The sequence below is a fragment of the Haliotis rubra genome, unplaced genomic scaffold (assembly GCF_003918875.1).
Source record: "Haliotis rubra isolate DU_JTF1 unplaced genomic scaffold, ASM391887v1 Scf382, whole genome shotgun sequence".
Lineage (NCBI taxonomy): Eukaryota > Metazoa > Mollusca > Gastropoda > Lepetellida > Haliotidae > Haliotis > Haliotis rubra.
In genome coordinates, this window is record NW_025767060.1 from 553,397 (window position 1) to 566,558 (window position 13,162).

The following is a 13,162-nucleotide window of genomic DNA, read 5'->3' on the forward strand; positions in this document are numbered from 1 at the left end:
CTATAGTTGTCTACCTAAGATATCCGGGGTAGAACAGTCCCCAGTACCACCTAGCGTTGTCTACCTGAGATATCCGGGGATAGAACTGTCCCCAGTACCTCCTGTTGTCTACTTTAGATATCCGGGGTAGAACAGTCCCCAGTACCACCTAGTGTTGTCTACCTGAGATATCCGGGGTAGAACAGTTCCCAGTACCACCTAGTGTTGTCTGCCTGAGATATCCGGGGTTAGAACAGTCCCCAGTACCACCTAGTGTTGTCTACTTGAGATATCCAGGGGTAGAACAGTCCCCAGTACCCCGTGGTTGTCTACCTGAGATATCCGGGGATAGAAGAGGCACCCAGTACCACCTAGTATTGTCTACTTTAGATATCCGGGGTAGAACAGTCCCCAGTACCCCGTGGTTGTCTACCTGAGATATCCGGGGTAGAACTGTCCCCAGTACCACCTAGTGTTGTCTACCTGAGACATCCGGGGTGCAGAACAGTCCCCAGTACCACCTAGTGTTGTCTACCCGAGAATCCGGGGTAGAACAGTCCCCAGTACCACCTAGTGTTGTCTACTTGAGAAATCCGGGGTAGAACAATCCCCAGTACCACCTAGTGTTGTCTACCTGAGACATCCGGGGTAGAACAGTCCCCAGTACCACCTAGTGTTGTCTACTTGAGATATCCGGGGTTACTAGTGACACAGGGCCCCAATACCCAATGATTGTCTACTTGAGATACACAGCAAAAGAACAGGTTCCCAGTATCCTGAGGTTGTCTTCATGAGATATCAGGTTTAGAAGAGGATATTGAAAAACATTCCAAACCTTCACCCTGCCACACCCAAAACCACGGCTGCATCTAGAAACGTCCCATGCCTTCTCCCAGCTACAACAGAAACCTTCCCTTGCCTCTCACACCTACAACAGAAACGTCCCTTGCCTTATCCCAGCTACAACAGATATGTCCCTTGCCTTCTCCCGGTTACAATAGAAACGTCCCTTGCCTTCTCCGGTAGGCTACAACTCGAAACGTCCCTTTGCCTTCTCCCAAGCTACATCAGAAACGTCCCTTGGCTTCTCCTGGCTACAACAGAAACGTCCTTTGCCTTCTCCCAGCTACAACAGAAACGTCCCTTGCCTTCTCCCTGGTTACATATAAACGTCCCTTGCCTTCTCCTGGCTACAACAGAAACGTCCCTTGCCGGGCCCTTTCCTCTCAGCTACAACAGATATGTCCCTTGCCTTCTCCCTGCCTTACAGCCAGAAACGTCCCTTTTGCCATCTCCTGGCTACAACTGAAACGTCCCTTGCCTTCTCCCGGCTACATCAGAAACCTCCCTTGCCTTCTCTCCCGACTACAACAGAAACGTCCCTTGCCTTCTTTAGCAAGCTACATCAGAAACGTCCCTTGGCTTCTCCTGGCTCAGAAACGCGTCCTTTGCCTCTCCTGGCTACAACAGAAACGTCCCTTGCCTTCTCCCGGCTACATCCCTTGCCTTCTCCCTGGCTACAACAGATATCCCTTGCCTTATCCCAGCTACAACAGAAATGTCCCTTGCCTTCTCCCGGCTAGCAACAGAAACGTCCCTTGCCTTCTCCTGGCTACAACTGAAACGTCCCTTGCCTTCTCCCGGCTACATCAGAAACCTCCCCTTGCCTTCTCCCGACTACAACAGAAACGTCCCTTGCCTTTGCCAGAAACGTCCCTTTCCCTCCTTGTTCCTACATCAGAAACGTCCCTTGCCTCTCCTGTGAGCTGTGAGAAACGTCCCTTGCCTTCCTCCTGTGCTACATCAATAATGTCCCCTTGCCCTCTCCAAGCCATAACATCAGAAACGTCCCTTGCCTCTCCCAGCTACATGAGAAACGTCCCTTGCCTCTTTCTGCTACATCAGAAACGTCCCTTGCCTTCCTCTCCCAGCCAGCTACATGAGAAACGTCCCCTTTGCCTTCTCCCAGCTACATACGAGAAACGTCCCTTGACTCTCTCCCCAGCTACATGAGAAACGTCCTTCTCCCTGGCTACAACAGAAACGTCCCTTGCCTTATCCCAGCTACAACGGATATGTCCCTTGCCTTCTCCCGGTTACAACAGAAACGTCCCTTGCCTTCTCCCCGGCTACAACTGAAACGTCCCTTGCCTTCTCCCGCCTACATCAGAAACCTCCCTTGCCTTCTCCCTGACGACTACAACAGAAACGTCCCTTTGCCTTCTACAAGCTACATCAGAAACGTCCCTTGCCTCTCTCCCGTCTACATGAGAAACGTCCCTTGCCTCTCCCAGCTACATCAGAAACGTCCCTTTGCCTTTATCCCAGCTACATCAATAATGTCCCTTGCCTTCTCCCAGCTACATCAGAAACCTCCCCTTGCCTTATCCCAGCTACATCAGAAACGTCCCCTTGCCTCTTTCTGCTACAACAGTCAGAAACGTCCCTTGCCTCTCCCCAGCTACATATGAGAAACGTCCCTTGCCTTCTCCAAGCTACAACAGAAACGTCCCTTGCCTTCTTCTGCTACAACAGAAACGTCCCTTGCCTTCTCCCAGCTACAACAGAAACGTCCCTTGCCTTCTCCCAGCTACAACAGAAACGTCCCTTGCCTTCTCCCGGCTACAACTGAAACGTCCCTTGCCTTCTCCCGGCTACATCAGAAACGTCCCTTGCCTCTCCTGGCTAAAACAGAAACCTCCCTTGCCTTCTCTACGCCTACATGAGAAACGTCCCTTGCCTCTTCTCCCAGCCATATTAGAAACCTCCCTTGCCTCCTAAGCAAGCATCAGAAACGTCCTTGCCTTCTCCCAGCTACAACAGATATGTCCCCTTGCCTTCTCCCCGGTTACAACAGAAACGTCCCTTGCCTTCTCCCGGCTACAACTGAAACGTCCCTTGCCTTCTCCCGGCTAGCATCAGAAACCTCCCCTTGCCTCTCTCCCGACTACAACAGAAACGTCCCCTTGCCTTCTACAAGTTACATCAGAAACGTCCCTTGGCTTCTCCTGGCTACAACAGAAACGTCCCTTTGCCTTCTCCCTGGTTACATACATATAAACGCCCTTTGCCTTCTCCCGACTACAACAGAAACGTCCCTTGCCTTCTACAAGCTACATCAGAAAACGTCCCTTGCCTTCTCCCTGACTACAACTGAAACGTCCCTTGCCTTCTCCTGTCTACATCAGAAACGTCCCTTTGCCTTCTCCCTGTCTACATCAGAAAACGTCCCTTGCCATATCCCAGCTACATCAATAACGTCCTTTCTTCTCCTTCTCCCAGCTACATGAGAAACGTCCCTTGCCTTCTCCCTGACTACAACAGAAACCTCCCCTTGCCTTCTCCCTGACTACAACAGAAACGTCCCTTGCCTTCTCCCAGCTAAGTGAGAGAAACGTCCCTTGCCTTCTCCCTGTCTACATCAGAAACGTCCCTTTGCCTCTCCAAGCTGCCACTCAGAAAACGTCCCTTGCCTTATCCCAGCTACATCAATAATGTCCCTTGCCTCTCCCAGCCACATCAGAAACCTCCCTTCCCTTCTCTCCAAGCTACATCAGAAACGTCCCTTGCCTTCTCTTCTGCTAGCATCAGAAACGTCCCTTGCCTTCTCCCAGCTACATGAGAAACGTCCCTTGCCTCTCCAAGCTACATGAGAAACGTCCCTTGACTTCTCCCAGCCACAACAGAAACGTCCCTTGCCTTCTCCTGCTTTACATCAGAAACGTCCTTTGCATTCCCTCCCAGCTACATCAGAAACGTCCCTTGCCTCTCCTGGCTAAAACAGAAACCTCCCCTTGCCTTCTCCAAGCTACATGAGAAACGTCCCTTGCCTTCTCCCAGCCATATATTAGAAACCCTCCCTTGCCTTCTCTCCAAGCTACATCAGAAACGTCCCTTGACTTCTCCCAGCTACAACAGAAACGTCCCTTGCCTTCTCCCGTTTACATCAGAAACGTCCTTGCCTTCTCCCAGCTTCATCAGAAACGTCCCTTGCCTTCTCCCAGCTACATCAGAAACGCCCCTTGCCTTATCCCAGCCTACGAAAGAGAAACCTCCCTTTGCCTTCTCCCAGCTACATAATTGAAACGTCCCTTGCCTTCTACAAGCTACATGAGAAACGTCCCTTGGCTTCTCCCTGGCTACAACAGAAACGTCCCTTGCCTTCTCCCGGTTAGCATATAAACGCCCTTTGCCTTCTCCCCTGACTACAACAGAAACGTCCCTTGCCTTCTACAAGCTACATCAGAAACGTCCCTTGCCTTCTCCTGACTACAACAACTGAAACGTCCCTTTGCCTTCTCCCTGTCTACATCAGAAACGTCCCTTGCCTCTCCCAGCTACATCAGAAACGTCCCTTTGCCTTATCCCAGCAGCTACATCAATAATGTCCCTTGCCTTTCTCCAAGCTACATGAGAAACGTCCTTGCCTTCTCCAAGCTTACAACAGAAACGTCCCTTGACTTCTCCGAGCTTTACAACAGAAACGTCCCTTGCCTACTCCCAGCTACATGAGAAACGTCCCCTTGCCTTCTCCCAGCTACATGAGAAACGTCCCTTGCCTTCTCCAAGCTACATCAGAAACGTCCCTTGCCATATCCCAGCTAACATCAATAATGTCCTTTGCTTCTCCCAGCTACATGAGAAACGTCCCTTGCCTTCTCCCAGCTACATGAGAAACGTCCCTTGACTTCTCCTGGCTACAACAGAAACGTCCCTTGCCTACTCCCAGCTACAATGAGAAACGTCCCTTGCCTTCTCCCAGCTACATCAGAAACGTCCCTTGCCTTCTCCCAGCTACATCAGAAAGGTCCCTTGCCTTCTCCCAGCTACAACAGAAAGGTCCCTTGCCTTCTCCCAGCTACATCAGAAACGTCCCTTGCCTTCTCCCGACTACAACAGAAACCTCCCTTGCCTTCTCCCAGCTACAACAGAAACGTCCCTTGCCTTCTCCCAGCTACATCAGAAACGTCCCTTGCCTTCTCCCAGCTACATCAGAAACGTCCCTTGCCTTCTCCCAGCTACATCAGAAACGTCCCTTGCCTTATCCCAGCTACATCAGAAACGTCCCTTGCCTTCTCCCAGCTACATCAGAAACCTCCCTTTCCTTCTCCAAGCTACATCAGAAACGTCCCTTGCCTTCTCTTTCTGCTACATCAGAAACGTCCCTTGCCTTCTCCCAGCTACACATGAGAAACGTCCCTTGCCTTCTCCCAGCTACAACAGAAACGTCCCTTGCCTTCTCCCAGCTACAACAGAAACGTCCCTTGCCTTCTCCCGGCTACAACAGAAACGTCCTTGCCTTCTCCCAGCTACAACAGAAACGTCCCTTGCCTTCTCCCGGCTACAACAGAAACCTCCCTTGCCTTCTCCCAGCTACAACAGAAACGTCCCTTGCCTTCTCCCAGCTACAACAGAAACCTCCCTTGCCTTCTCCCAGCTACATCAGAAACGTCCCTTGCCTTCTCCCAGCTACAACAGAAACGTCCCTTGCCTTCTCCCAGCTACATCAGAAACGTCCCTTGCCTTCTCCCAGCTACATCAGAAACGTCCCTTGCCTTCTCCCAGCTACATCAGAAACGTCCCTTGCCTTATCCCAGCTACAAGAGAAACCTCCCTTGCCTTCTCCCAGCTACAACTGAAACGTCCCTTGCCTTCTGCCGTCTACATCAGAAACCTCCCTTGCCGTCAACTCTACACAGAGAGTGCAGTGTCCGAGAGCGCCGGACCATCGTTCACCGACACAGCTATTGGTAAAGCATAAAATGAAAAAGTATTTACGGTAATTTCAATGTATCCCTGGAGATGTCTGAGATCTGGTGGATTAAAGGAGAGGGTGCACGATAACTGCGAAGTATCTGTACGATAGGCGAGGCATTTTCCTGTTGTTCGACACAGATCACGGCACATCAGTACTCCACAAGGCGAATATTCAATGTTGCTCCTTGACATCGACACATCCATCAACACCGTCGACACCAAAACACAGAGTAAATATTCCACAGACATGAGGATAAACCCTCAACTCTGTGATCTACCTGGCGACTGGGTGATTGAGTTTTGTAAACGTGTTTCCAGGGATATTGCAGATACAGATCTGGTTACAACATTGTGGTATTGTCTAGGTTAATGTCGAGCTTGAATAATTGAAACGAATAATTGAAATGATTAACATGTTAACATTTTAGACTTTCGTGATGAAGCTTGAGAGGGTGTGTGTGTGAGAGAGAGAGAGAGAGAGAGAGAGAGAGAGAGAGAGAGAGTGAGTGTGAGAGTGTGAGAGAGAGAGAAGAGAGAGAGAGAGGTTGTTATATACGTGGTAGTGTTGGGTCTTCTGTAAGGTTGTTATATGGTGGTAGGTTGGGTCCATACGCAAATGCTCGTCAGTATGTTTATTGATCATAAAGCTATGTTGTTCAACCTTATTGGGGTTTGGATTGTAACACATTGCAATCGACCACTTCAGAAGTTGCAATCCGTTGGATGTTCACCTTGCAGTTAAAGGGTACCCGGTAGGAGATGACCGACGACCGTTAAACTTTTAACGCCGAACAGACCCCTCCCAATCCCAATCCCAATACACTCACACTCGCCGAGTTTTTCATGACCCATTCTTCGTCAGAATTAAACTAGAATCATTTATGATAACATCCCTTAGATTCATGTGGGGAGTGAAGCATGTTGACTTATTTGCCACTCGGATTCTCCATCTGAATCAAAGGTGGCAGTATGTATACTTATACCCCCTATAAATAGCCTTCCGGGAACTGCCTACCCCGGGTAGTCCCCACCCAGAAACCCTTCCTTTGACAGACGGGTGTTGAACAATAGATGCGGAAAACTGGGCGTGAGGTGAATATTATAGAGATTATTCCCTCCTCCACACGTCTATCTTTTTCTCAGACATGCTCAGCAAACACAATAACAAAACTGGGCGCGGTCACACGAAAATATACAGGTCTTCTAGCATCCTTCTTCCTGCACTCCGTACTCTCGTGGGATCAGCTCACACGGGTATCACCAGTCAGGTATGTTTGTGACGTTAAAATCATCTCATGATTAATTCCTTTGTCTACTTACACAATATTTTCAGTTGGAAATCATCTGTTTCTGAGGACAATACGTGGTATGCATAATTCACATTATACTGTATTTTTCATATCTCGTAGGTTTAGGTATGTTTTTGCTGTGAGGCCACGTGTCGATGACATGAGATACTGGTTCGAATTGTTTGCTGTTTTGTCAGTTCTTTGTATGTTAAAAAGCATAAAAACCTCTGGAAAACAATGTTACGGACATAAAGTTACAAACGGGTATAGGAATAACATAACGTGCTTTTTCTCGCTTACAAGTGTCAAAAGTTTATTATGTTATTCTTAGGCATTAAGAACATATAAGTTTAAAAGACAAGTAGTTGGGCTATTTAAACACGGTTATGATGCACTGTGGATTAATGTATGGTACAGTGGATTAGTACATGATCCAGTGAAAGTTATATTGCACTGTGAATTAGGAGATAAACATCATGTGTTGGCGAATTTCCGGGTGTTATTGAGTATTTGAAGCACGGGAATTCATTTGGAACCGACGGCGTCAGCCGGAGGTTTCAAATGGAATATTCCGATGCTTCAAATGCTCAATAACACCTGAAAAGTACCAACATAGCATGATGTTATCGACATTTGCTGCTTACAAAAGTAAACCAAAAGGTCCACACGTTTTTGTGTCTGCACTCATTGACATCGAGTACGGGTACAGCAGTGCAATGTCATCAGCCGGCCGTTTCGGCTGTCTCCCGGATGGTAGCATCTGGAACTGCTCATTTTGTGACGTCATTCGGACTTTACGTCATACGTATGATTTGAATGACCGTCATATATGCTGACGACGTAACAATACAATTGTGTGAGCGATGTTTGTATGTATTAATATATTAACTGCAGCGAATTTACAATCGAATACGATGTTTGATCATGTTTTCAACCAATCATCGTACAAAAGAACACAGTGACTTAAATACGCATTTACAATGAGATCTCCTGTAATGAGAACACTGGTTGTACCAAACCCTTATTTGACTCAGCTTCAGTTTAAAAGAATACAGATATTTTCTCAATGTAAATCATGAGATACATTTTCGGACGGTCTTGAGTAAAATTTAATACTGAAAGTGTATTTCAGAAGATCATGACGGCGACCACATCTCTCCTTGTTCTGCTTGTATCAACATCTACACTCGTCGCGGCAGGTAAGAATCAAACTGAAACATGAGTCTCATTAATCTATTCAGACAATGACCTACTTTTCAGCCGATCCGAATTTTCTCGTGTGAAAGTGAAAATATGCATCACAAATAACTATGGTTACACTGAATTCCAATTCCTTGTTTCATAAAAAATGGTATTTACAACTGAATTTTAATTTTAAACTTTAATAACATCGTATTTCTAAATTTTATGGCGCGGTGTAGGCAGCACGACTTTAACTAAGACGTCACAGACTGCCCCAGTTTGATGAGGTCGTAAAATGATTCACAATGCATCTGTTATGTGTTTTTTGCGCTTATTCAGTGTAGCTCTGTAATGCACAAAGTGACTGATATAATATCAATTCCGTACTAGACGGTCAAACTTTTCTAGCGGCAGAGCCTCGTTTTGAGATTTCCGTGATTTCCAGGTTTCTGTTTGTCAGTGCTCGCTGTACGACATGTTTGCAAGGATTATAAGGAACGTAGTGTTGGCCTGGTTACTGTACTAAGTTGCGCAATAGGACGGAACCCAGTCAACAGGAAACGAGACTGTTGTGTGATCAATGTTTTGACTTGTAGCGCAGGCTGATGATGAAGTGAGGTGTCACTCTGCGGTTTTGAGTGAGTGAGTGAGTGAGTTGAGTTTTACGCCGCACTCAGCAATATTCCAGCTATATGGCGGCGGTCTGTAAATAATCGAGTCTGGACCAGACAATCCAGTGATCAACAGCATGAGCATCGATCTGCGCAAGTTGGAACCGATGACATGTGTCAACCAAGTCAGCGAAACTGACCACCCGATCCCGTTAGTCGCCTCTTACGACAAGATAGTCGCCTTTTATGGCAGCGGTTTTGAATACCTAAGGGTGGTGGTGGTGGTGGTGTATTGGAAGGGTGCAGCAGGGATGGGTTGGGGGGGGTGGGGGTTGGGGTGGTATGAGGGATTAAGGAGTTGAAGCTGATAGGGAATTATGGCTTTCCACATTTACATTTGAACAAACCTGGGAATAAGGCGGGTGAGCAAACGTTTTTACCACTAGGCTACCAGGCGCCCGTGTAACCGTGTTACATGGCCTGACGTCATGTCCACTAGGCTACCAGGCGCCCGTGTAACCGTGTTACATGGCCTGACGTCATGTCCACTAGGCTACCAGGCGCCCGTGTAACCGTGTTACATGGCCTGACGTCATGTCCACTAGGCTACCAGGCGCCCGTGTAACCGTGTTACATGGCCTGACGTCATGTCCACTAGGCTACCAGGCGCCCGTGTAACCGTGTTACATGGCCTGACGTCATGTCCACTAGGCTACCAGGCGCCCCGTGTAACCGTGTTACATGGCCTGACGTCATGTCCACTAGGCTACCAGGCGCCCCATGTAACCGTGTTACATGGCCTGACGTCATGTCCACAAGGCTACCAGGCGCCCGTGTAACCGTGTTACATGGCCTGACGTCATGTCCACTAGGCTACCAGGCGCCCGTGTAACCGTGTTACATGGCCTGACGTCATGTCCACTAGGCTACCAGGCGCCCGTGTAACCGTGTTACATGGCCTGACGTCATGTCCACAAGGCTACCAGGCGCCCGTGTAACCGTGTTACATGGCCTGACGTCATGTCCACTAGGCTACCAGGCGCCCGTGTAACCGTGTTACATTGGCCTGACGTCATGTCCAGTGGCATGCTGCTGCATGTGCTTTCGGACTCAAAGAATTATTTCTGTACACATCATTAAACGTGATTTCTTTTAGAATTAGACATTTCCAGCTTCTCCAATTCCACTACTGCTTTCTGTGAGGGGATCCTTGTTTCCGGTGACATTAGAGTCAGGGCGATCGTAACTCCCATGCCTTAGCATACACGTACGATAGGCGTAGCGCTAGATATGAAATTTCAGGCTGCAAAGTTTTGTCACACTGATTCATCGATGAGTATTGTGATCTAGGTAATCGATGAAAGCGAGTAAGAGGTGTACGCGTGTGTTTTCCTTCTATTCCTTGTAATCTAATGTTGGACAAGGACCGCGTCATCATCCACATACAGTTGGTCACAGAACAGCAAGATCACCCATCACTACGGAACATTATCATATACGCGACCTTCACAACACAGGCGCATATACTTGACACAGGAAAATATACTAGATACAGGCACAAATACTAGACAACTACTTTACAGCTCAAGCCTAGTAGTTAAAGCGTTCGCCCGTCACGCCGAAGGCCCCACATGGGTACAATGTGTGAAGCCCATTTCTGGTCTCCCCCACCGTGAAATTGTTGGATTATTGCTAGAAGCGGCGTAAAACCAAACTCACTCACTCTCTCATGAAACTGAAATACCGTTCACTTCAGAGCTAACACTGACTCACTCACTGTCCTCTTCCTGACTTCAGCGAAAATATACCTAAGCAAAGGTATACATGTGTATTACGTTTACGATGACATGTTTCAGGTGCATCACTCCAAGCGACATGCCAACCTGGCTCCAATTCCTGTCCCCCCAACTCGGCTTGTAAGATCTTCAACAAGAAACAGGAGTGTCTGTGTGACCCCAAGTTCCAGCCTAGCCCCACCGGATCCCAATGTCTGAAGAGTAAGGAAGCTATTTTCTTAAAAGTGTTTAGCACTGATTCCTTTCATCATTATAACAGATATGATAATCTATTCAATGAAAATACTTCCTTTCATTTAACAAAAAGAACATCTCTTGGGTTCTTTATGAAAGCATGAATGCAACATTAATATTTTTCGAATTAAGATATAGAGGTACTGTTTCGAAGCTAAATATAGTACTGTTTATGAAAAAACACTGAAATAATAAAAGGCTGAGTTATTAGGTGAAATATGATAATACAATTATTTTTTTATTGTTTCGCTTGCCGATATATTTGTGTATGTAGTGATTTAATCTAATTCTTCCGTTACACTAACATACACGATTATATATAAATTTAGATCAATATCAATTCATTATCCATTCGAAGAAAACCAAATAACTTACAGTAAAAATCATTCAATGTTCAATGATCACTAATCATTCCTTTGTGTATTCAATACTTCAGTTGTGGACCTGGGTGGCGACTGCGCAGACGCAGCCGGAACAACATGTCGCAGAGGCCCCTGGGGAAAAGCCGAGTGCATCGACGGTGTATGCGAATGTTCCGTGGCTTCAGGCTACGAACGGGCGAGTAACAACCGCTGCAAAAACGCCCCCATCACCGTGGGCTACTCCCTTCTCGGGGAGGAGTGCAGCGCGACTAGGGTGTGTCAGTTCGCCCTAACGCAGCATTGTGTGAACAGAAAATGCACGTGCAAGCCGGACTTCAAGAAAGCGGGCGAAGACATCCAGTCTGCTAAGCCCTTTGTGGACGAATGTGTGATGTCTGATATCGTGATTGGTAAGCGCCCGGCCATCTTGAAGGGTAGGGTGGGAAGGAGTGTGGCGGGGGAGGTTTACGGCCTGAATAGTATCATTAGATCGTCTTTTTCCACCACGTAATGGAGGCGCTCACACTGTGAAAGCTGTATCAAGATCATTACAACTGAATGTTTTGGGATGAACATTACGAAACCCAACACCCAGCGTGTGCGCTCAAGCGTGAGGAAAACCGCCTTTCGCAATTAGGTTATTTCTTTCGTTTAAACAATGATAGACTTCTCTCAATTATTTGACTGGTTTATGGACAGCGTTTTTCCCTGTTAGATCAATTTACTGTACCGTTTTCAGGCTGTTTACAGAATAACAAAGCAGCTCAGATATCCTTGGTCCAAACAACCGTATAAAAAATTCAGTTGGTGATGATGATCATATAGAAGAATGTCAGGTAGTTTGTATGATCAAATACTCCCAAATACATGTAATATTCCACTGCGTTAAGTCGTTGCGAATTGTTACAATGAAAAATACTTTATTATCAGTATAAAGACCATTGCAATATTTATACGGGATACCACAGTCACGCTATGTGAGATCCAGCTCTGACTGAAGGCTGGGCTTTTCGTTGTAGTGTAGCTATTGTTCAATTATGGGTAGCGTCTTAGAGAGGTTAGAAGTTGGATAAAGCAAGGATAAAATATATGGCTGAATAACTTCTTCATTACAAATTAGAGTGGTGTTTAGGTTGTTATCAAACAAGTGGTGTGTCATATACTTACAGACCCGTGAAGATCCGGTTAGAATTGATCATCAGTAACCCATGCTTGTCGTAAGAGGCGACTAACGGGATCAGGTGGTCAGGCTCGCTGACTTGGTTGACACATGTCATCGTATCCCAATTGCGTAGATCGATGCTCATGATGTTGATCACTGGATTGTGTGGTCCAGAATCGATTATTTACAGACCACCGCTGAAATAGTGCTGAGTGCGGCGTAAAACAACTATCAATCTAGCGTTTGCTTATTCATCTAACGGTACTTACAATGTTAGGTCTGATTGTCGTTTTATATCCCTTGCTGATTTTCCTTTTAAAATATTACAAGCTATTTTTCCTGACCAAAAGAATATATGTTTAATCAGCTAAATGATGTACGTTAATTGCCGAAAATGGACATGCTTTCAAGGTTACTTTTTGTATTTTTTCAGAATCGCCATAGATATATGAAGATCCTGTCAACGATCAGAAGTAACGTAATCTGTGTTTTTAACTGTGGCGGTGACATGTGAATAAATGAATGTTGAATATATGCATATTGACTTTTTGATCTTGTTTGGGCTTGTCATTAGCTAGTTAACACTTGATAACTAACACAGACCGGGTGCTTCAATGACGGGGACGTCGTGGTACAGCGGCAGGTACGATGTTTGTACTTCAGTATTTCTCTGTATTTATAAACAAAGGGTCTGAAGGTTGAACTCGGAGTGACGTTATAATAGTGGATGAGTATTACCAGTGTCTTTGTGAAGGGGAGGGAGCTCGAGGTGAGGTAGCCTAGTCGTTAC

At 46.6% G+C, this 13,162-nt stretch overlaps 1 protein-coding gene across 1 annotated transcript; it reads left to right on the top strand.

Annotated features, from left to right (window-relative positions):
* Window positions 1-6,905: 6,905 nt before the first annotated feature.
* Window positions 6,906-12,919, top strand: LOC124286431. Its single transcript, XM_046722808.1, has 5 exons — window positions 6,906-7,004; window positions 8,158-8,224; window positions 10,675-10,815; window positions 11,285-11,620; window positions 12,806-12,919. The coding sequence occupies exons 2-5, from the start codon at window positions 8,164-8,166 to the stop codon at window positions 12,814-12,816; spliced, it is 549 nt and encodes a 182-aa protein (XP_046578764.1). The 5' UTR covers window positions 6,906-7,004; window positions 8,158-8,163; the 3' UTR covers window positions 12,817-12,919.
* Window positions 12,920-13,162: the final 243 nt, after the last annotated feature.